The sequence below is a fragment of the Sturnira hondurensis genome, unplaced genomic scaffold (assembly GCF_014824575.4).
Source record: "Sturnira hondurensis isolate 20B ecotype Veracruz unplaced genomic scaffold, ASM1482457v3 Scaffold0017254, whole genome shotgun sequence".
NCBI lineage: Eukaryota > Metazoa > Chordata > Mammalia > Chiroptera > Phyllostomidae > Sturnira > Sturnira hondurensis.
Window position 1 is genome coordinate 1,064,161 of NW_028089885.1, and position 24,219 is coordinate 1,088,379.

Below are 24,219 nucleotides of genomic sequence, written 5' to 3' on the forward strand. Positions count from 1 at the left end.
TAGCGTCTTCCAGTTTATGACCAATGCCAGTCACCTGGGCAGCTGGGGTGGGGTATGTGGGTAAGAGGCCCAAAGCCCCAAGGATCTACAAAAATAACTATTCGAGCAACCATCTGCCATCTTGTCCACTGTGACATTCCTTGTGGCACTGAGTCCTTGCCTGCCTCCAGGAACCAGGCAATTGTCCTCAATCCCCAGCAAAGGCACCTAGGTTCTGCAACGGGGAGGCACCAGCCCTGGGACAGCCCTGAGTGAGGAACACAGCCAGGCCTAGGTCCCGGGTCCTGCCCTCAGGTCAGTGCCTTCTGCTGACCTCAGAGGGGAGCCACACGCCCCCAAAAGCACCAGATGAGGAGGGGTCGGTGACAGGTGGGATCACAGGCTCTCCACATGTCCTCCAGGGGTGCATCCAGAGAGCAGAGCCGCCTGGGAAGGACAGTGGAGTTCTTGGTTGCCTTCGTTCCCCCAGGCTCCCAGAGAACACCGTGTGTGCCTGCATTGGCACAGGCTGCTCTCAGGCACGAGCCCACATGGTCCACACGGGTGCCCTGGGGAGCACAGATGCGGCTGCAGATGGATGCAACACCTGTTTCTGATTTCAGGCCCAGCTGGCCCAGCTGGCACTCATATTCTCGCTCTCTCTGTCTCTCTTTCTCTCCCTCTGCCCCTTCAAGGGCTTTGTGGTAAGGGCTCAGGATGGCGTGTGTATGGTGCACACGCTTATGTATGGGTGCTCAAGCACCTGGGCCTGCTCCAGGTACCTTCCAGCCCATTCAGTGGCTGTGAGACTCCAGTCCTTTGGGGGGGTTCCCAGGCCCACTCTGGCCCTCCCACACTGGGCTATGTCAAATGTAGACATGTCCAACTCCCCGTTCCTGCCTGTAAGAACCACACAGGAGGCTGCTGGCGTTGGCAGGCTTTACTCCTCAACTTCCTGCAGCCATGTTTTCAGCTTTGTCTGGGCCCTGAGGACAACCAGGTACATGAGACCCTGCTCCAACAACCAGGCCTCATGGCCGTGTTCTCTTCCCTGGCCCCTCCGAACCTGCCTCCTCATACACACTTCTCTGGGGACTGAGAGGGGGCCCACGGCTCTTGCTCAGGCCCCAGATGATTCCAGATGCTCACCCAGCCTGAGTCCCAACCCAGCCTTACCCAAATGACCCACATCACTCCATTGGCAAGTTGCCAGCTTGCCCCCAATCACCAGGGACCCATGAGGAAGCAGCTCTCGCCTCCCTGGGATGAGTACTCCCACATCCTTGCCCTGGGACTAAGAGAGGGTTTGAATCCTTTAGTCCCCACCCCTCCCCTCATGACCATGGATCTCTCAGACCTGGGGAAATTCCTCAGCAGGCAGGACACAGAGCCCCAAAGGATTCCAGAGCCAAAACCAGGCCAGCCTGCTGAGGGCTCTGTGTCCTTAGTTAGGGACACTTCTTCAGCCACTGGGCTTCACCTATGGTCATAGATAAGGCCTCCTGCCTGCAGCTGTCCAGACAGGTTTCTAGGCACAGCAGTGGACAGGACTGGGCCTCAGATATACATTCTGCCCACCCCCATGGCTCCCAGGATGCCCAGAAGGCAGGTTCCAGGGGGTTGGTCTTGGGACAGTGACCAAGGAGGCATATAGAAGGTCACAAAGACCCCGATGACCATAAGCTGAGCAGGTGTGGGCCCAAGAGGTACCTGTGCCCTTGCCTGGGGTGCCTGGTGGGATCATCCGCCCACCCTGCTCCCTTCCCATGGGAGAGGCCCAAGTCTAGGGTGACTTGCCCCCTGCAACCCAGCGCCCAAACAGCTGAGGCAGCGCCTCTTGTCGGGCTTCCTTCTACCTTGCTGTGGACTCCGGCCATGTGGCCCCCAGTGCAGCACAGCTGAGAGGGTGGGGGCTCTTCCTACAAGGTGGGGGCTGGCATGGGGAGGAGGGCTGGAAGCCAGGCAGGGATGGGGTTGGCTGTGGTCAGTGAGAGGGTCAGCACTGACAGCTGGTGAGCAGGCCACTGCTAGGAGCACGGGGGGCGGAGTTAGGAAGAGAGCTCTCCAAACATAGGCCCAGGGTTCTCCCCTTCTTCATGGCTTCTGTTCCGCTGCAGATCTCTGTGCACAACTGGCTTCTGTCCCTCCCCAGGCAGCGCTCTGCCAAGGCTGGAGCCAAGGCTGAAGCTGAAGGACAGTCGGCCTGGGAATTGAAGGTATATTCCTCCCACCCCGCAAGGGTGGTTCTGCTGAGACTTCGTCCTTGAGGTCTCCAAGGCGGGGCCTGACCCTTCCCAACCACAGGGAGTGGGTACAGGCCTCATGAATGGGCAAGCAAATGGGGGCCAGAGCCTGGGCAGGGCCACCCTGGCTTCAGTGTCTGGCTCCCAGCAGCAGCAGTAGCCATGGGGGCAGGTGCTGGGCCCCCTCTAAGGCACCTGGGCAGCCGGGTTTGGGGGTGCGGAGGCTAGGTCTGTCTGCTCAGGGTTGGCGGTCACCTTCGGGGCCTCTGCCTGCAGATGAGGACATTCGGTCGGGGCTCTGGCCGACACCCTCCGAGGGGAGCAGCACCCGGTGGTGGAGCAGGCCTGTAGCTCACCTCCTCATACTTGGTTGTCCAGTAGAAACTGGCTTCTCCGTCCACATACAGCAGCAGCAGGTCACAGAAGAAGGTGATCTGGGAGAGGCAGGATAGACAGGCCCGTGTCTGGGCCCCAGCCTACCCTCCTGCCCCCTCCCCAACCCTCACCCTGAGACTCAACAGCAGGCAGAAGGGGCCCATGTGCATGCAGGCGGGCAGGGCGCACCCTGTGTGCAGCCAGAGGGAGCGCTCACCACACCCAGCCAAGCTGCTCCAGTGCCCAAAGTGATGGCCGTGGGGATGAACCCAAACTTCCTTGCCTGAGAGATACCTGGGCTGAGCCTTTTAGTCCATGGTTGTCGCCTCCTCCCACAGCACCCTGCCCACCCCACCCGGCCCCTCCTACCCGCCCAGCAACTAGGATGTCGAAGCGAATCCCGTAGAGCTTAAGCAGAGTCCGGGCCTCCACGCCTGAGGCTTCCCACCAGTGAGTGGCTGTCCTGTGGGCAACAGAAAGTCTGGTGGCCTGTTCCACCCACTCCCTGGCCTCCCTCTGCTCATCCATCCATTCCATCAACCCCAAGCCCCAGCCCAGATCCCGGGGCTCAGCTCCATGTTGTTGCTGAGGGCACACAGGAGAAGCAAGCCAGGACCTGCCTCGTGGAAGCTTCCTGCTTCCTGAGGGGACAGGGACAGAAGAGTCTCTGAATAGACACCAACAGTGGGGGATGGGAGGACGTGGGGTTAGGTCGGGGCTGTGAGGGTCTGGAGTAGGGAGCTCATGCTCCCACAGAAACCGGGGCAGGCTCCCCGCAGGGGAGACTTTCAGGCCGGGGCCACAGAGTTCCGGAAGGATTCTAGGCTGAGAAAGTGGGGCCAGTGAGAACACAGAGGTGAGGGGAGCAGGGCATGAGCAAAGGCTGGGGAGGCAGCAAGGCCAGGCCTGGTGGCTGTGCGCACGTGTGCGTGTGAGCAACAGTGAGAAGGTGGCCTGAGGTGGCAGGAGGATTCTGGGCAGGGAAGGGGGGTCTGCTGGACTCAAAGACGTGACAGTAAATGCCATGCAAGATCCTGCGTGCATCCTAGATTGAGAAATAAAAATTTAGGAACGTTATCAGCACAGTTGGGGAAATTGGAATGTGAGTTTGGTCTGCGGTGTTGCATTTCCTGTGTGTGACAGTCGAACAGTGGTCCCATGGGGAAGGTCCTCAGGCTCAGCACGGTGTTGAGGGGGCGCGTATCTGGATGTTGCCACTTATTTCTAAATGGTGGCACTCAAAAGCTGTCTAAACACACCTGGCTCACTCTAGAGAAGGAGGGAGAAGCAAGGGTGGCAAAAGGAAAAAAACAAACAAAAACCCTGGTGAACCCAGATAAAGAGTATATGGGTGTTCATGGTACTAATCTTTGAACTTTCCTATAGATTTAAAAAATAAAACCTTAAGGGAAAAGTGAAAAAGAAAGCTCCCTCCACTGTGGAGGGTAGATGCTAGGGTGGAGGAGAGGCTGGAAGTGAGAAGTCCCAGCAATAACACAGGGTGTCGGGACCTATGGGGTGAAGCGGGGAGAGCTCAGAAAGAGGCTGGACAGAACATGTGCTGGGAGATTTGGAGCTGAGAATGCCCCCTTCTGCTCCTGGGACCCCCCTCTTACACAGAGAAGAGCATCCGGGGGGCTAGGCTGGGGTCTGTCCTAGCCTCCACAGGAGGACAGGTGGAGGTAGGCCTGGCTGAGGAGCAGCATGCGAACACTGGGGGCTGTGGGGGTGGCACCTGAAGTTGTAGCTCCTCTCCTGCAGGTGGAAGGAGTAGTCAGGTCGGCAGTCGGAGTCCCTGATGTCCAGGTCGCAGTCCCAGAGGACACGGATGCCTACAGCACCGCCCTGCACACAGCACATCACTGCTCTGCTGGCGCCTGGGCTCGGACCCTCCCCGAGTCCTCCCGGAACCCTGATCTCCACACACCCACCAGCAATGCCAGGTCCTCGAAGTCCCCTCCAGCTGCAGCCACGAGGTCCCCAATGCGGAACACCGGGCAGTAGGGGCTGGAGAGGGGATCATATCGGCAGTGCTTGAAATAGGTATTGTCCCAGGTCTCCAAGGTATTGGACCTGAGAGGGGCCGGGGGAGGAAAGATCAGGATGGGATGGTGATAAGGAGGGCCTGGGGCCTGTGAAGACCCACCCACGCTTACTTGAAGAAGTTGAACTTGCTAAAAGTGACAGTGTTTTTGATGAACAGTGTGAAGTTCTCTGCCTGGACCAGCAGGGGCTGCCTGTGGGCAGGGGGAAGTCAGGGGCAGGCTCTGCCGGTCCAGGCCCGGCCTTGGGAGTTGGGGGAGACTTACGTGGGCACAGTGCCACTCTCCACTGGGCACCAGCCCTGGATCTCGCAGGTCCTGTGGGTCTCGTTGAACACCACACACTGGCCTGTTTTAATGCCTTGAAAACACAAGACAGTCTCTGGGCCTGAAGTGGGGCTGAGTGAACAAGGGGCTATTGACAAAAAGGAGAGACGCAGAGGCATCACCGAGCCCACGTTCAGGAGCCACCCAGGGTCCTGGCCTGCACCCCCGAACCTCACTTCCAATCGAGGCACTGGAAGGCAGGGCCCACTGTTACCATGGCTGTGTGTTCCCGTCTCCCCTTCAGGACAGTCTTCGTGGGCCCAGCAGCTGGCCAGTGGGATGGATGGGTGCTGAGATGGGTGAGAGCACAGTTGTCCATGGCCCGGTGGGTGACCAGCCCTGCCATCCGCAGGGCCATGTCCCTCCCACCTTAGCCCCCCAGGGTTCCCCGAGTTTAGGGGCACACGGAAAAGCTGAAGGGCGAAAAGAAGCGGAGGCAGTCAGAGCAGGGAGTGTGGGCAACCCCCGACCAGATGGGGTGTGGGGGCTGTGCTCCAAGGCAGGGTGAGACTTTGCCTCCTGGAGGTTGTCTCCCTGGTGAGACAGAATGATCCACCCAGTCCCAGCTCCTCTGAATCTAATTCATTTTTATTTTTAAGATTTTGTTTATTTAGTTTTAGAGAGAGAGGAAGGGAAGTAGAGAGACGGAGAGAAACATCCATATGAACGAGGAACATCCATCAGTTGCTCTCGTATGTCCCCTAACCCTAACTCTGACCCGGGGGCTGAACCCGCAACCCAGGCGTATGCCCAGACCAAGAATCAAACCAGCAACCTTTCACTTTGCAGAATAATGCCCAGCAACTGAGCGGCATCCTAATTGGTCAGGCTGTATCCTCATTCAGACCACACAATAGGGAAGGTGGAGGGGCCCTGGGAAGGGCAGGTTAGTGCTGGAGGCGCTGGATGTGGTAGTCAAGGATGGGACCCCAGCCCAAGGGGCCTGGGGAGGGAAGTAGGACACCAAAGGCTAGGCCCTTCCCTGCTGTTCTTCAGTAAAACAGGGACATTAATGAGTGCGCAGAGTTCTGGGGATGAGCCAGGGGGGAAGGTGGTGAGCTTTCTTAGGGTCCCAGACCCCAGAGAGGAAGGTACCCCTGGGCATCAGGCACTTGCACAGACATGGCTCCACCTGGGGTGGAGGACAGACACCACTGTCCAGGGAGCCCAGCTCAGGGGCAGCAGGAGGAACAGCGAAGGGCTCGGGCACTCTGAAAAGCCAAATGAGACCAGGAGACGTTGTGGGTGGTGGGACTGTGATAAGTGGGCTGGAGACAGTGTGGTGCCACCTGTTCTGCCCAGTTGTCTCCACCTGAGTCCCGAGTCTGCCTCTCTTCTCCATACTGCCTGGACCACCGTATCCCCCAACTGGACCCCCCTTGTGACCCGGACAGAGCCCTGCCTCTGCCCTCAACTATCTCCACCAGCAACTGGTTGCCCAGGTACAGGAGATGGAGTACCCTTCCCCTGAGCCCATCCATGGCTGCCTGCTGCTCCTGTGACCAAATTCAGCTCCTTAGTGGGACTCACAGGGCCCCTGAGATCTCACATCCCCGCCTTCCCACCCCAGTCCACATCTAGGCTGCAGACCCACTCGGCAGTAACTGACTCTGGAGCTGCCTCACCTCCAGTAGCTCAGGCCCCTTGCCCACACAGGCCCCTCTGCCTGCGCATATTTAAAATCCTACTTGAGCCTCCAGTCCTGCAGGAAACCTTCTCTGAGGCCCCGGGCTGGCAGAAGCACCTCCCTGGGTCTCCGGCTGCAGCCTCTGCCCCCATCTCAGGACCATCCCTTTGGCTGGGCTGCCTGGGCAGGGGTTTCTTGAAGTACGGGGACAGGGTTTTGCAAGCACTGGCCTGGGGGAGGCTCAGCAAGTGTTTGCTGCAGGAACACAGGGCGTGTGCTGGGAGGGACCAGACTACCAGGGTCCCTGAGAGGAGCTGGTAGGAACTCTGGCTGGTCTCAGGCAGCTGAGTTTTCAGATTAAATGAATTATTTCCCAGCTCCAGCAGTTTCTTGCAAAGGGCCAAAAGTCAGGACATGGGCAAAGAATCACGTGGAGTCAGAAAACATAGACTCATGGTCCCAGCAAAAACCAGAATAGCCGACAAACTGAATGTGAAGCAGACGTCTTCTGAGCATTAGAGGCGGAAAGACAAGCGTAAGCTTCATGCACGTGACTCCCCTCCTTTGAGAACAGGGCCAGCCAGGGACAGGAGGCACCCTCCGCAACTGTGGTGGGACCAACCACCTGGGTTCAGGGGACAAGTGACCACACAGTCCAGCATTTAGTCCAGCCCAGCAAGCAATTAAATGTCGGACTCAATTAAAGAAAGGTGTCACCAGGGAGGTAGGTTCCAGGGTTATGTCCTGGTCTCAACTGTTCAAACAAAATTACAGCTGGGAAACTGTACACTTAAAAATGGTTAAGATGATAAATCTTAGATTTATTGTATTTTATTGCAATAAAAAAATTGGGAGGGAAAGCCACAGCTGGGGAGGAGAACAAGTGTGCTCTGTGACACACTTGGATCCCAGGCGCGTGCCTATAACTGCAGGACGAACTAAAACTGGCCCTGCTTCTAACAAGACCCAGAGCCAGAATTTAAACCTTGGAACGCTAGGCACAACTAGCCCTTGTGAGCCTTCGACTGCCCCCACCACCACCACGGAACCAAATGACCAGGACAGAACCAGAACCTGAACACACAGGGACTTCCAGGATCAAAAAGGTCTGCTGTCCAGGGAGAACCGGGGCTGAGACCCCTTATAATCCCCCCTCCATGCCAACCCTGGATTAAGGCAAATCTGAGCCTTGCTTATCTCCTTATTGGCCAAACTCAGAAATAAAAACTCTTTCTTTTCCCAAGAGCTGGTGCCATAGAATTGGCCCCAATGTGCACTGTGAGCCTTTGCCTAGTTAGGTGACAGTTTGGGCACCACAGTGTGGGCTTCTGCGTATGCACATTGGGCTGTGAGCTCTTGCTCGGTCACGGGTCCAGGGGAGGAGGAAAGGTGAGCCTTCAGGGGGAGAATCTGCATTTCTGTTGAGAAATGAACAGAGGGTGGGAACTCCTGCTTGCCCACAGTCACAGCAAAAAGTACCCGGAGATCATAAGTGCACCTGAACTCATACGCAGGGCTGCGCCATGTTTGCCAACCAAAATGAAAACTGCCTGGGGACACATCAGTAGAGGCTGGGCATGGAGAAGGGGAGGTGACCTCCCAGCCTGGCTCTTGCTGCTAGAGACCCCTGGGCATTGTGCACAGGTCCGGGTGTCACACTGTCACACTGACAGCCTGGCTGGAGAGTGCCGAGGGGCAGAACCAGGTTGGGAGGGGCCTGGATACCCCACAGGGAATGACAGTGGAAGGCTCTGGAAGCCTCCCTCTCAGATGTCCAGAGTCCTGTCACCCACGGGCTTGGAGGCCTTGGGTAAGCGACTCAACTCACTGAGCCTCAGCCTTCTCATCTTAAATGGGAATTGCAGCAATGCCCACCAGCCAGGGTGCTCATGAAGACTAAATGAACGATTCACACAAAGGCTTTGTCCCAGTGCCTGGGACACAATAGCACTTACAGAGCCATCAGTCACCCTGGGAAGGAGAAGGGAGGACACGGCTGGTGACCCAAGGCTGCAAGGCTCCTGGGCATCCTCACCTCTGGGCACCTGCCCTGAACTTGTTGTGGTGTCACAAGGAAGTTGGTCACCAAGAAGAACACGTTTTCTCCCTAGAAGACAAGGGTCGGGGTTTGCACCTGCAAGGCTACCTGCACGGGAGAGGACAGCCACTGGCAGCTTGGTGTGGGAGGGAAGGAGCCCTGGCCTCATCCAGTCATCACCCCCGGGGCCCAGGACAACGCCTCCATGGGGCAAACTCAAGGAGAGGTGACGGGAGGCTGGCTGTGTTTCTGGCCATTTCTGAGCCCGTGTCTGCCTCTCTGAGACAAACTTATTTCTCACATCCACTTTCACTCACTCAGAATTTCCTAAGAGCCCCTTGTTTCTAGGCACTAAAGAGCCAGCATTGAGTTAGGCCGAGCACCCACCCGGGCTGTGGGAAGGTGGACCCCTCCTTGCATGCATGGCCAAGAGCCAGGGGAGCAGGGAGTGAGTTCTGCCTGGGCAAAAGGGGGCCAGGAACAGGAAGGGTGGCTGGCACCTGTGTGCTGAGCGTGAGAGCTTTGTGAATTTGGGGCAACGTACACCCAGGAAGGGGAGGCAAGGGCTGGCTAGAGGGCAGAGGGCAGAGGGCAGAGGGGTATGGCAGTGGCCAGGATCTGGAGGGACTTGGTGGCCACCATCTTGGACAGGGAGCCTTCCAAGGGTGGAAGCAAGGGCCGGCAGGCTCAGATGATGTCACATGTGAAGGCTGCTGCACTTGGGGGCACACGTGACGTCACATGTGAAGGCTCAGCATGGGTGCACCTGGGGACTCCCTAGAAGAGCACAGCCTGAGACAGGCAGGGTGTGTGCTGCAGTGGAAACTGTTAGGAGAAGGACAGGACGGGGGAGAGACAGGGAGATGTCCACCTGAGTCCAGCTCTGGCTCTGACAGATGAACATGGGTCACATTGGGAAAGAGAGGAGACTTCTCTTTGGACACAGTGGGTGTGCTCAGGACCACTGCTCGCCGGGTTCACAATTTGGGCACCAGCAGGACAGAGGAGAAACAGGCTGTGGACAATCTGGGTAGAAGGAGGAGCGGCCAGAGTGTAGTGTGGGGGCAGAGGAGGAGGGCCTGATGGCAGCTCCCTGGGTCAGGGATGTGAGCATGCAGGAAGTTCCAGGCCCAAGCCACCCCCCCAATCCCCTCCCACTTCACCCTCAAGCTCAAGCTCAATGTCAAGTTTCTAGACATTCCATTCTTTTTCAGATGCAACCTTTGTAAATGTAGCTCTCCTGGCCTGGCTTCCTGACCCCTCCTCTCACTCACCTGGACGCTTCTTACACATGCCCGATACCCCTGTCCAGGTGCCATTCCTCTGGGAGGCTCTTCCCAAGCCCAGCCCTGTGACAGTGCCAGCACCCGCCTCTGGCACCACATGTCTCTCTTGCACACACTTGCTGCAACTGTGGTATCAGAGGCGTCAGCGCCTGACAGCAGCCCTGAGACACCCACCTGTGCCGGCTTCACGAAGTCAGCCACGTCCCACAGCCGATTCCCCAGCTCCTTGATCTGGGTCACAGAAACCCCTTTGAGTTTGGTGATAACAGAAACCTGGGGCTCCACGTCCTGTACCTGGTAGCCTTTGTTGGCGAGGAGGGCCCACCTGGGGAGGAGGCAATGGGCAGTACGGTGTGTCCCTGGCGCACTGTGAGCAGCGGCAGAGCTAGGCCCTACTTGCTCAGTCTCTCTCCCTCACTCACTATAGGTCACCAGTTCACCACTTGGGTCCCCTGCCTCCTCTCTACCAGCATGTCCCCTAACCCCCCACCCCCAAACACCCTGAACAGACCACCAGCACAGGCCATCATCGGAGAGCCAGTGCCCACATGGGTGTCTCCTGTTAGGCAGCCATGGGCTTGGAGATGCCCACTACCACCTCCTCCACCAGCCAACACCCTCCCTCTGCCCCAGCAGACCCAGCTTCTTCCTACCCTGACCCAGCCAGAACTTGTGGTCTCTGTCTGGGGCCTTGGGTTCCAGCTCTCACAGGTGTCAGAGACTATATCCTGCACTGTGCCCAGAGCCCAACGAGGGGCTAGGGGCAAAGCTAAGGAGAAGGGGCAGTGGGCACACAGGAAGACACAGACATACACTTATACTTGCTCTTGCGCCCACAGGCCCCTACACAGACAGATAGCCTTCCTTCCCCCTACCCACTACCCTGTCCCAACCTACCCTGCCTCTACCACCACCAGCCCAGCCCCTGAAGAGTCAAACCCTCAACCCTCAGCCCAGCAGGACCGTTCACGGCCCCTCTGGCCAGTGTGGCCAAGAGCCGTTCTCTTACCCTACCACGTAGACCACGACCCCAAGCTGCAGCAGCCTCTGCAGGACGCCCACCCGCCAGTTCCTGGTCATCACATACTTCTCAGTCTTGTAATCCAGAAGCCCCCAGGCGGTCAAGGCCCCTAGGGAGCCCATGCTCCCAGCTCCTGCTGGCTGCTGGGGCACATGAGTCAGCACAGCAGCTGCAGTCACAGCTGAACAGGAGATAAAGCAGGAGCCCGAGGAGGACCAGGCCAGCAGCTATTAAAGGGACAGAATCCACTTGGGCCAGAATCCAGCCTCCACCCCCATCCCCCACCCCCAGCCCTGGGCTCAGTCCCATCCCCCAGCTGCCCTGGACCGTTCACCCTCTCCAGTCTTTCTCTGGGGGACCCGGGCCCACAGAGAGTAGCGGCTCCTGTCTGCTGCCCTCTGGCCTCACTTCCTTGGGTGACAAGGGGATGATAGGTGTTTCAGGTGCCGTGAGAGGACAGCCTTGGGGCTGCAGGAGTCCACAGGAAGGGCCAAGAAAATCCTCAGAAAGAAGTGACCTCTGAACTCACACTTGAAGATTCTGAAGTCCAACAAAGTTGGGGAGGAATGCATGTTCCTGGTGGAGGAAGCTGCATATAGACACTAGAGTATGAGTGAGAACTGAGACCCACAGAGAGCGTGACTCTGGCCTCAGAGAGGAGGGTGGCCAGGCTCCATGAGGTGCCCCAAGCCCTCCGGAGAGATGGCCTCACATAGCTGGCTGCCAGTACCGACCGAGAGCAGGTGGAAGGCCTGAGCAGGAGTAAAAGCCCAGAGTCAGGCGTCTTCCCCAGTTTGTGGGAAGGTGGGCGATGCCTGAACTGCATGAGATGCAGGGAGAGCAAGCGCCCGCAAAGAGCCTGGCATTGCGCCTTCCCGGGGCTCTCATTCTTTTCTAACTAGGAACCGACTCAAGGTCGGTCAGACGGCGGAGGTTTCTGCGGCAACCATCAACACCAAGTTGCCGGGGCGACTGCGTGGTCTCTATTTGCAGCAGTAGGTGCCTGTTCACTGCACACCACATGCGATTGGAGGCTGAAGCCGGAGGGTCCGCCCAAATTCCCTGGCTGAGCTCCGGGGACAGTGGAGCGAAGTCCCAGCCTTGGTGCCCGCAATTGCAGAATGAGCGTAACCTCGACGGGTCCCTGCGGGAAGTCAGGGGAGAATGAAGAGCAGGGGGAAGAGGCAGTGGCAGCTGCCGCTGGGAGTCTTACAGAGGTCCTGGAAGTCCAGGACGGTTGGAACACAGATTCGGACTCCAACCTGGAGACGGAAGGTGCCCCCGGGGCAGGGGTTGCCAGGCAGGCCTCTGGGAATGGTGGAGGGAACAGGCTGGGGCTGAGTGAACAGAGGCCTCTGTCCCCTCCATGGGACAACTTCAGTGCAGCGGTGGCAGCATCTCCAGCCCGTGCCCTTTCTGCAATGCTCCTGGGAGCACCAGAAGTTCCACCATTAGGGCATTCGTCTAGAGTGATGTTAAAGTGCTGGGTAGTGAGAGAAGACGGGGCAGCCCTTGGAAGGTGGCTGGCTGTGCCTGAATAGAGATCCACATTCTTCTTCCTGTCTTCTATCAGGCATCCATGGTCTTGGAGAACTGGTCACAGACACGCTCTACCTGAGGTCATGCCAGGCCTACAGCGCCGTGCCTGCCTCCCGCTTTCTGCACCAAGGGAGAGCCCCAGAGCTGAACCTGCGGTACCGAGGTCTGGGGCCCCAGGTACCCCAGGGGATGGGCTTGAGGGGGGAGAACTTGGGAGGATGCAGCCATGGGTGTGGCCTCTTCCTGAGTCCATCCCACACACTCCTTGACCTTGCTCTGTGTCAGGCTTATCCCTCTCCCACATCTGGGTGACAGGTGGGATCTCGGCTATGACAGAGCTCAGTATAGGGCTGGGGAGCCTGCAGGGGGCACCTAACATGCTACAGGGCCAGGAGAGGCTCCAGGAGGCGAGAGCTGGGAGCCTAGAATGAGAAGCAGGTGACCCTGGTCACGTGGGGAAAGGAGGGCCTTCCACCTGGAACTCACCAAGAGGGTTGAGCTCTGGAAACATGAGCCAGAGTAGTAGCTATCTGTGCCTGGGGCCTTCGGCCCTGGGAAGGACCAGGCCTCTGGGGCCCTCTCTGTTCCAGGGGGCCCGGGCTCTGGCTTCTGCTCTAACCTCCAATCCCTACATCAAGCGTCTGGACCTCCGCGACAATGGGCTCTGTGGGGCCGGTGCGGCAGCCCTGGCACGCGCCCTAAGAAAAAGCAGCAGCATCTGTGGTAGGTGCTGAGCCTCGGGCAGGTGGGCAGACTCGGGTCCTCCCTTTCGTAAGGGGCGTGCCCCTCATACACACAGCCAGACCTTCTCTCACCTGGAGCCGGCTGGGGTTGCTGGGCCGGGGCCTCATCCCAAGGGTGGAGTTAGGCCCTCTGTGGTGCACCCAACGCTGGACGCCACTCCTATCCTGACCCCCCCGCCCCACCCACTCACTTCCTCCCCTAGTCAGCCCACTCTTCACATGGTGGCCTCCCAACAACTGAATGCAAGTTGGAGGGTCCTTTGACACACAGGTAGGGGCTGGGCAGAGCGAGAGGAGAGAGGACTGGGTGGGTGTTCAGTGGGGCTGGATCCAAATGCCGCTGGATCCAAATACCCCACCAAAGAGTGGGGTAACCCTTGGCAAGGAGCCAAACTTTGCTAGGCCTCAGTTGCCAATCTGGGAAATGGCCCAACAATACCACTTAGCCCTTGAGGATATGGTGAGTGAGCATTGGTGAAACTATGTGTGGCCCACATAAATGCCCTGGGCATGGCCACCTAGACTGCTATGGCCAGTCCCAGAAATGTGGCAGTGAGGGCTTCTGGGGGTGGGCTGTATTGTTGCCAGTCACCAACGATCTACAGGGTAGCTGCATTTCCACCATGAGCATTCTCCACAGCACCAGGAAGTAGGTGGTTTTAGCCCCTTGGCACAAAAGTTACTGGACATATGGGGTGGGGGTGGGCAACAGGGGAGCTGCCTGGGGCCTGAGGATACCCAGCTGATGGGTGTCAGAATTACCATGTGCCCCAGGATGGTTCAGCTACAAAGCCCCTTCTGCTGCCTCTGGTCTAGAGGTTTCAGGGATGAAGAAGGGTGGAGGAGGACGGTGCCTGGCTTTGAATCCCACTGACTGAGGACTGGTGCTGACCCCCAGATGTGGACCTGTCGGAGAACCAGCTGGGAGCAGTGGGAGCCCAGGTCGTCTGTGCCGCCCTCATGGCAAACCCAGCCATACAGAAGGTCCAGCTGGCAGGGAACAGCCTGGAGGAGCAGGCAGCCCAGTACCTTGCTGAACTCCTGCTGGCCCACACAGGCCTGAACTCCCTTGACCTGAGCTATAACCAGCTAAATGACCAAGCAGGTAGTATCTGGCCAGGGCCACCATGGGGCGCTTGAGTTCTTCTTCCTGGAGAGAGGTGGGTGGGGGTTGGCAGGACCAATCTGGCCATCCGTGCTCTAGCTGCTGCTCCCCAGGTCCCACTGCGACCTGCCACTTTCCCACTCCTCCCACAGAGAGCCTCTTAATCCACTCCACGAATACCTCCGTGCCTGCTGCTACATGTGTTGGGAGCTGATTTGGCTACTAGGGATCTAGCCATGAACAAAACAAAGCCCCTGGCCTTAAGGAACACATATTAACAACATAATTTTCCATAATTCTTGATGCTTAAAAAAAGGCATAATTCTAGAGAAGAATTGGGACCACCCACTACAGGGGTGGCCAGGGTGGCCTCTGTACAGAGATGACATTTAAACTGAGATGGGCAGAGTGGGCAGGAATCAGCCATGGCAAGATCAGACAGAGAGCATTCGAGAACATGCAGGCCTATCTCTCAGACTGACAGACCACAGAGTGACTAGGCTAGTGAGTCAGGGGAGAGTGGCGAGGCCTTTGGGTGGAAAAGCAACAGGGGGCTGTAGAGCTACAAATCATGGCAAAAGGCATGCAGATCTTATTCTACGTGCTGTGGAAGACATCAGTGGGATGCCTTGATCTTACTACTTTCTCTCATGCCCCAGGGCCTTTGCATGGGCTATCTGCTTTGCCTGCCCTCAACCCTCCAATCAATTATAAAAATCACCTGGGACCTTGGGTTAGGAATACAGATTCCTGGGCACCTGCTGAACCAGATTCTTGGGTGGGGGTGGGGGGTGTCCATGCATCTGAATTTTACCAGATGCCCAAGGAGATTTATCTGATCCAGAAAGTTTGGAAATCACTGCTCTGTCTCAAGCTGCTTAGAGTGAATGCTGTGGCACCAGCCCTGGCCTATGAGAATCAGCCCTAGAATTTAACTGCCAGAGAGCCAGTTGGCCTTCTAAGACAATTATTGTGAGAAGCCAGTGAAATTAAAAGAGGAACTCATTTCAGACTTTCAGCAAAGTATAGGTGTCCCTCTGGGCCTGCACCATCAGAGGGCAAGTGCCAGAGAGGCAGCCAGGATGGAGGGGGCCGGAAGCTAAGGCCCTGCAAAGGCTGCACAAATTATAGAGTTGGGGGTCCTCAGCCTGGAAAAGGACAGACATAGTGGGCCATTTTGTTTCCCTAAGTGAGGACCCGTGGGTGGGCCCGACTCCCTTGAGGGGTGAAGGAGCTCGGGTCTCAGTCGCCCACCTAACCGCGGTAACCATAGCACCTACTTCATAGGTTGGCTGCAGGGGTCACAAAGACGAAGCATGAAAACTACCAGAGGGTTAATTCATGCATGCACGTAGAAGAAACTTCTTACCCCCCAGCTGTTTAGCAAACTAGGGCCTCCCTACAAAGTGAGGGACCACCGCCATCTCCTCCCAGCCCTGGAAGTGTCTGGGGAAGAGGAAAGCACCTGAAGTATCTGAAAGAGAGCCTGTGGGAGTCAGACCCAGTGCTGGGCGCAGAGTCTGGAACCCTGTCCTCAGGGCGGCAGCGTAGGGCTGCCTTGCAGCTTTACGGGAGCTCTCCAAGGTGCTAAAACTGTCTGCTGGCCCCAGTGTTCTGGCTGCGCGCTCTGCTCAGTTCATGTTTTTCCTCTGTGCATTTCTTCAGACCAGCCTTACTAGACCTATGTTAGGTGCTGGGGCCAGGCCGAGGGGGGTGACACAGCAGGTGAACAGAAGTCTAATGGCCAGAGCCTGGAAGGATGAAAGCAGTGGACATGAGACCCAAGGTAGCCCAGCTGAGCTGGGCAGGAAAGGCTTCCTGATGCTAACAGCCCTCATTAGAAGGACGAAGAGCTGTTAGCCAGGTGAAGAGGGGCATCGGCCAGGAGGTGTGTTGGTGCTGGCACTTTTGTGACCTGGAAGAGGTCAGACTGGTGGAGTGATGACAGTGAAGTGCAGGGTGCGTGGGTGGCTAGGGCTTCTGCTCACTTGACACACTAAATATCGCTAGGGTCTCTCGCCCCATGTGCCCCCCCATTTCCTTTTTCTACCACAACTGCCTCCTCTTCACAACAGTTGTGTCCATCTTGTCACCTCCTGCCTAGACTATGTCACAAGCCTTTCAACTAGTTCCCAGCCTCGTATCTCTGCCCCCACCCACCCCAATCCACCCCCTACACCCACTGCGGAATCCAGCCTGCCACTTCTTCCTTTAAAAGATTTTACTTATTTATTTTTAGAGAGGGGAAGGGAAGGACAAAGATAGAGATAGAAACACCAGTGTGGGGGAGAAACATTGATCGGTTGCCTCTCCTACATGCCCCAGCCAGGGACTGGACCTGCAACCCGAGCACGTGCCCTGACCGAGAATGGAACTGGAGACCCCTCACTTTGCAGAACGCCCAGCCAACTGAGCCAGACTTTTCACTCATTAAAGACCTCCCTGCTCCCTCACCAATAATAGGGCAGTGCCCAAGACCCTTGGCCTGGTGTTGAAACCCTCTCACCATCTCTCAATGGCCCACCACTCCTCATTCCACAGACTTCCCTGTCTTTGCCCCCAGAGCCAGGCTGGCGTGTATTTGCCCAAGTACCCCGTGCTCCCCATGTCTCTGCACATCCTGTCTGCTCTTTGTGTGCAGACATGCGTGGTGAATCCCTTAGTCTTCAAGCTTATCTCCGCTGTCCCCACTTTTCTGACCACTCCCCAAATAGGGTTACCTCCACTCTGTTCCCATGTCTCCAGTCTGTAGTTATAATAGCTCACATCCCATTCATTTGTGCTTATATCCCCCCCACTAAATATGAGATCCTCAGAAGCAGGGAAAGCCCACATTGTGTTCAACTCTGTGACCCTCATGCCCAGCAGAGACCCTGTCACACTGCAGACATCAGTATTATTCTTTGAAAGAGTGAGCAGAGTGAATAAGAATGTCTGTCTTGGTGTTTTGCAAGGAGAGATGCTTGGACCGGCCTTGGCAGAAAACACAGGACTCACTGAGCTTAACGTAAGCTGGAATCATCTTCGAGGCCCAGGAGCTGTCTCTTTTGCCAGAGGACTGGGGGTATGAGGTCTGCACCCCCACCCCACCCCACAGCCAGCCCCTCCAGACTGCCCCTTGAAGCCAAGTCTCCCAAGGGCTAGCCCCCCATCGCTGCAGCTCTTCAGAAATGAGCCTTGGATCTTTCGAGCAGAGCTTAAGAAATATTTTGTTGGGTGGGTGTCTTTAATTTTCCAGCCCCATTTAACAACTTTGATACACTGTGCCAATCTCAAGTCACTTACTGAGGGCTCTCCAGCTGAATGTGGCACACCTTCCCCAGACATCACAGACACTCTGCTGGGAGGGGACAGTGCACAGACTGGTGACACGTGCTCACTATGGGGCACGCACCAGTGCTTCCTTGAGAGCCACCCTTGCGCCCTTGGATCCCAGCACACACTCTAACGGGCCGCCTGCTCCCACAGTTGTGGTTCATGGGCCTCGGGAATGGGTGGCTCCAGCCCCTGATAAGGTGGCACAAAACACCTGTGGTGTCGTGTGTCAGGTACCTTTTTCAGGTTCTCCTCAGGGAATGGCAGCCACTGCCTTGCCCTCCAACAGAGGCTGAGCTGGGGCCCTGGCCCACAAGGTGACAGCCCTGTCTTCCCAGCGTACCTACAAGCTCCTGCCCTTCACATCACAGCCCCCCGGGCAGGTTTCATCCAACTCAGGGCCCCTGAGCTGCTCTGTGCCTTGGGGTACTTGCCCTTGAGAGGCCCCCAAGCAGCCGTGGGGCCTACTGACTCTGTCTCTGGGGCCTGCTGCCACAGGCAGACCCCTCGATCTCAGGGGAGTCATACCCACACCCACCTCTGTGCTGTGCTTCCGGTTGCTCAGCTCTACTGGTCGCCATCATCCAAGCCACGAGACTGCCCTGAAACCTGTGTCCTTCCTCTCAGTCCCTGCTCTTTGCACCCCAGGTGCCCTGGGCTTAAAGGCTGTGGCCCTTTCTCCACTGTCACTTGTGGTCCCATGGCTTTGCTCTTTTGTATCCCAGGCAAACATCTTCCTGAGAGTCCTGGACATCTCGTACAATGGCTTTGGAGATCCTGGAGCCTCTGCAGTGGGGGAGGCACTTAGGACCAACAATGTGTTGGAGGAACTCAACATGAGGTGAGGTGCACGGGGTGTCCTCCATGTCTCAATGTGTGGGCTTATCGCCACTTCAGGGACCAGAGGCTCCATGATCTTGTTACTGTTCACCACTTTAATTCCCAAACCGGCCACAATGATGGGGCTTGGGCCACAACCAGGGAGATGTCCTCTCACTTGAGGTCATTTATATGCTGGGCTCATCATTCCTACCACACAGGCAGGGGCTAGCAGTTACAAACGTATGTAAAAGCCTCTTCAGCAGAGCCGGGTGTGGGCTGGGTGCTCTGAGTTTTCCTCCCTGTCAGAAGAGAAGCTGACTCCAACGAGTGGGCGCACACTCGTACTCTGCTCTGCAGGGGGCTGCTGGGGGGCCTGCGGCGTGTTAGCTGCTCTTCCACACCCAGACAGACTCAGCAGGTAAGTAACCACAGCAGGGGCCACAGATTCAGAGGGATGGAGAAAGGCAGAGACCCAACAGGTCCTGCTTGGAATGCCATGGCTGAGCCCCTCCCAGGGGCTACAGTGTGAACAGGGCCTGCCTGCTATAGTTCTGCCCTCATTTCCGTCCCATTGCAGGAGCCGAGGTCAGGGAATTCTGTGAGGAGAAATGCTGAAATTTGAGAAGTCAGAGAGAAATAGGACTAGCTTCAGAGACAAAGTGGCCAAGTACTATGCTGAGGCCTGGAATCTGGGTCCACCAGGAAGAGACATGGGAAGGGAGATGGGTGGTTTTCCAAAACAAATGTTGTCATGGGGATAGGTGCCAGGGGTCAGCTGGGGCAGAGCATCTGCTGAGCTCTGACGGCCAGGGGGCAACAGCTGGGGTGGGGTGGGGGGACATCTCCAGGCGTGTCAGCTGGGTGATCTCCCTGAACACTGGGAGCCTCCAGCGAAGGAGGGTCACTATCCAGCTTTTACTCCCTGGCCAGTATAGGATCGCTGGGGCATGGGTGGAGACTGGAACTGAAGCTCCACCTAGGGGATGCACCAGCAGTGCCAGCTGGGACCCTGGGACAATCTGGGTTCGCACAGCTACTCAGAAGGTAGCACAATGCGCATGTCTTTCTGTTGCAGCAACAACCATATCTCTGTGGTGGGAGCCCTGAGCCTGGGCCTGGGCCTCCGGGTCAACCAGACACTGAGGATTCTTGTTGTGAGTGCTAGCCTGATGGGGGAGGCCCCGGCGGACCTGCCTGAGCCTGTCCGCACAGATCCCTCCCCTGCCAACTGCCTCCACCCCAGTGGCATCAGGGAACACAGGCCTCCTGGATTCCTCTTGTACCACTTCTTCCCCTTGCCACTCACTCACCCCTTTCTGGTCTGGCCCACGCACTGCTTCAGACTCCTCCNCATGTCTTTCTGTTGTAGCAACAACCATATCTCTGTGGTGGGAGCCCTGAGCCTGGGCCTGGGCCTCCGGGTCAACCAGACACTGAGGATTCTTGCTGTGAGTGCTAGCCTGATGGGGGAGGCCCCGGCGGACCTGCCTGAGCCTGTCCGCACAGATCCCTCCCCTGCCAACTGCCTCCACCCCAGTGGCATCAGGGAACACAGGCCTCCTGGATTCCTCTTGTACCACTTCTTCCCCTTGCCACTCACTCACCCCTTTCTGGTCTGGCCCACGCACTGCTTCAGACTCCTCCCTGCTCCATCCTCCCCTCCCAGTGGCATCACCACATCTCCCAACTGTCCTTTCTCCTTCCAAGCCCACTGAAGTGATGCTCTGCTGCTGCTGACTGAGCACCCTTGCTTCCCCTTCATCTTCTTCCGTGCTCTTCCTCTGGCCTTGCTAGATAGAACCCGGGATCAGCCTGGGGAATATTGCCGGTCACTTCTCAGACCTGCCCGAGGCCCAGTGCCCACAGCAGGGGTTGCCCTCCTCCAGGGTTGCCAGTGGGGAGGGAGCAGCTAAGCAGAAGGCAGAGAAGCAAGGGTGAAGTGAGGGTAGAGAAGCTCCCTGAGAACCACTGTGCCAACAGCATATGCTCAGAGGACAGTGCCACAAGTTCCAGGGGGGACATCCAGCCCCGTCTGACCCTCAGCTCCCTCAGTCAGCAGAGGAGCCCCATGCAACACTCCTGTCTGGAGCCTGAGGCTCACTGCTCTCCCATCATCCACCCCCTACCCCCATCCCACCCACCCCCTTCCTGCACTGGGGCCCTTTCCTCAGCTCTGGCTCCAAATTTCCACCTGCTGGATGGTCCCTCAGATGTTCCACAGGCACATGGAATTCTGAGTCCACCCTGAACGAATCATCTCCCTCTAGAGGCCGCCTCTTGGGTGTGTGTGTGTGTGTGTGTGTGTGTAGTGGGGGCGGTTAGAGGGAGGGCTCCTTCTCACCAGTCAGAAGCTGGAGTCCAGTGCCTATCCCTCCTTCACGGCACCTCCTGCAGAGCTCACTTTCCTTCCTCAAGATTTGTTGACCAGCTAGTTTCTCATCTCTGGCTCTTCCTCCCCACTTGCTATCTGTTGAACTTTCTAAACCTGAAATATCCCTCGGCCCCTCCCTGCTTTAAACCCACCGGAGGCTCCCCACCTGATAAATTCAAGCTTAGTATCATGCCACTGGCAGCGGGTCGTCAGGATCTGCTCACCTGCCTTTCCCTCCTGCCTTGAAATCCATCTCTCTCACCCAGGCTCCGTGGAATTCCCCAGACACTGTGTGATTTCCCATCTCTCTTTGCTCCTGCTGATTCTCTTGCTGAAATATCCTGCTCTATCCACTCACCTATATAGCTCAGCTCAGATGGGTGTTTGATCACCCATCCAACCTGACCTCCCAGGTAGAGTTGGTTCACACTCACACTCTCTCGTTGCACTAATCACACTGTACTTTGTGATGTTTCTTTACCCTCTTCTCCTCCAGTTGGTGAGCTCTTTAAGGGTAGGAGTATATCCGGGTGTCTGTATCTTTGGCACGCAGCAGAGCCAGGCACTGGGTGGGTGCTCAGTGTCTACTTCCCTCCTTCCCCAGCCCTGCAGCCTCACTCAGGGCAGTCTGCCTGGTGGAGACATTTGTGAGCTGAGACAGTGGGGCTGTCTGGAGGCGCATCATCAGAGCTGAGCAATCCCTAATCTTCCCTTTCCCGTTGCTCTCCCGGCCTCCCCGGGACCAGCTTTTCTCAGCTTTGTGTGCATGTGTTTCTCAGGTATCCAGGAACCCCATGCGAAGTGAAGGCTGCTTGGGTGTCCTCAAGTCTGTCCAGGGTAATCCAGTGTCTCCCCTGGAACTGCTGGATTTCTCTGTAAGAACTTTTTATAAACCTCACCCCTGAGCCTCCCCACAGCCCTGAGGTGTATTTAGAGGGGAAAGTGGGGCTTAGAGAAATAAGAGAGCCCTGCGCACATACATGGCACGGCCCAGTCTGAGTTCCACCCCAGGCCACTCTGGCTCCACTCCCACTCCTGACTGGGGGTACCACCGTGGTCTTCCCTTGGAGCCTGGCCTGTGCTCTTCATTGGCTGAGAGAGAATAAGTAACTTGGGGACAATGCTCACTGTTCACTGATACCTGGATTGGCAGATTCAGCACCCAAAAGGTGCCCCCTTGCCCACCCAGCCTGTACTGCCTGCAAGTGAATCACGGTGCTGGAAAAGTCACTACTGTGGCTATGAGGGAAATCAGGACTTCTCTTCATTCAATTTTGCCTTTTAAATATAAAAACAAATGTCACCCTTTTCTAAGGTGGTTAACATTAAGGAGAAAATGCCCAAATATGAATTATTAACAGAAAACCTAGTTGCAAGTCACTGCTTGTTCCACCCTGATTTATCTCAACCCAGACTTGAGCGGAATCTTGCCAGAGACATGTGTTTACAGTCTTCCGGCTGCACAACTGGTTTCAAACATCCTTATTCTTTCCTTCCACTTGCCTGACCTCTTCGGCTCCAAAGCCAGAGTGACGACCATGTTCCCTCCGCTCTGAGAGTTCCTCTTACGACTGAATTCTATCACTCTAAAAAAGTGGAATGATATATGAAACTGTCCTGACAAAATACATATATGCTTATTTGATACAATGTATGGTTATTATCAGGAGCTTTTAGCACCACAGGATTTGGAATCAGACCGGCCTGGGACCAAGTGCTGAGCCTGTCCTATGGGATCTTGGATTCTGCATTAGAGACCGACACTAAGCAAGATGTCGTGTTCTGTTTTCCTTTCCCTTTACTGTTACCATTAGTCCGATCTGACTTGGATTTTACCCTCAGCTGTAAAGGAAATATTTCTGAATCCTTACAGTGCTCATAAAACTCTTCCCAGAACTCAGTCTTATCTTTACGTGCACGGGGGCTAACACCTCCCACCCAGGACCACTGGGAAGGCAGGATGAGGTGGCAGACCCCATGGACGGGGCCTGCGCAGAGAAGACTCGGCTGGTGCTCGCTCTCCTCTCCTCAGACCCTTTGTTCTTCCTTCTTTTTTTAAATTGAGAAACATTTATGCTGAAAAGGGCACACAGATTAGGGGCAGAGCTCGGTGAATTTTCAGGAGCAGGACACACATGCAGGAGCAGCCCCCAGCTCAGGAAATAGAGCAGGCCGCCAGAAGCCTCCCTAGAGCAGCTTCTTTCCTTGGTTTTAATAGTTTGGGGAGGAATGACATTGCCACCCACACGGGAGAGGCTGTCCTAAGGAGCTTCTTCAAGAACTTGTGTGTGTAAATAAAAAGGTCAAGTTCTCAGAAAATGATCATTGGTTTCTCCTCAGGATATCCAGGTGAACAAAGAGTTTGACGACCTCGCTAGCTCAGTGAAGGTAATTCTTCCAGGGCTCTGCATAAAGACGGATGCTGGCAGAGTGGAGTACAGAAAAGAGTTACTGGCAGTCTTCGGACCAGCATCTGCCCCTAAATGACGGTGGAGTGTGACCTCACGATGCCTTCTTACCACTTGAGTTTACACTGAGTTCCCATGGAAACCAGGTGGTGAGTCCTATGGAACTGACCTTCACAGTGACTCAGACCCCTGTACCCTCCTCTCCATCCCTGACCACTGAACAGATCCGGGCCTTCCTTTGCGCTCACTCCTTCATGGAACACGGAAGTCATACCACGTGCTGCATACTGAGCTGGGCATGGGACCACAGGTGCCCAAACAATTTCCTGCTCTGGTGACTAGTTCAGGAGACAATTAAGATATAAAGTGGTGTGCAACTGGCATTGCCACACGCAACTGGCCGTGATGCAGACTGTCACAACTTGTTTGGAAGGCAGCTTGTCATTAGGCACCAAGAGCCTCAAAACTGCCTGTGTCCTTTGATCTTACTCTCCAACTCATCTGTTCTCCAGAAACAATGCTGCTTATAATAATGGAAATTGGCAATAATTTAAGTGCCAAATATGAGGGGACTGGTTACTAAGATTTGGAATTCTGCAAACATTGAGAACCAAGAGTTCAAAGTACAGTGAGCAATTTGTGAAATGACACACAATTAACGTTAGGTGAGAAAATCAGTATAAAAAGACCACATGGTTTGGCCATTCTGCCAAAGGTTAAACATGGAGTTACCATATGACCCGGCAAATCCACGCCTAGAGAAATAAAAACATAGGTCCACACAAAAACTTGTATACAAATGTTCATAGCAGCATTATTAATAATATCCACAAAGTATAAATCCTCACCAACTGATGCATGGATAAATAAAATGTGGTATACCCATATAATGGTATATTAATTGGCAATAAAAAGGAGTGAAATTTGGAGTAATAAAAATGTTCTAAAATTGATTATGGTAATAGTTGCACAATTATA

The 24,219-nt window shown here is 56.0% G+C and overlaps 2 protein-coding genes across 2 annotated transcripts; one reads left to right on the forward strand and one right to left on the reverse strand.

Moving 5' to 3' along the window:
• Positions 1–555: 555 nt before the first annotated feature.
• Positions 556–11,119, reverse strand: P2RX6 (purinergic receptor P2X 6). The gene is given in 13 exon segments (XM_037067478.1): positions 556–2,437; positions 2,439–2,492; positions 2,579–2,656; positions 2,815–2,880; positions 2,967–3,060; positions 4,333–4,442; positions 4,529–4,670; positions 4,754–4,834; positions 4,907–5,000; positions 5,181–5,256; positions 8,629–8,700; positions 10,092–10,242; positions 10,927–11,119. Coding segments are annotated over 13 exon segments (1,290 nt in total). The 5' UTR covers positions 11,061–11,119; the 3' UTR covers positions 556–2,299.
• Positions 11,120–12,041: 922 nt separating this feature from the next.
• On the forward strand, positions 12,042–24,194 carry LRRC74B (leucine rich repeat containing 74B). The gene is made up of 9 exons (XM_037067449.1): positions 12,042–12,213; positions 12,512–12,654; positions 13,068–13,200; positions 14,119–14,325; positions 17,280–17,389; positions 18,366–18,481; positions 19,538–19,616; positions 21,613–21,708; positions 23,174–24,194. Exons 1-9 carry the CDS (start codon positions 12,060–12,062, stop codon positions 23,318–23,320), a joined length of 1,185 nt encoding a protein of 394 aa, XP_036923344.1. The 5' UTR covers positions 12,042–12,059; the 3' UTR covers positions 23,321–24,194.
• Positions 24,195–24,219: the final 25 nt, after the last annotated feature.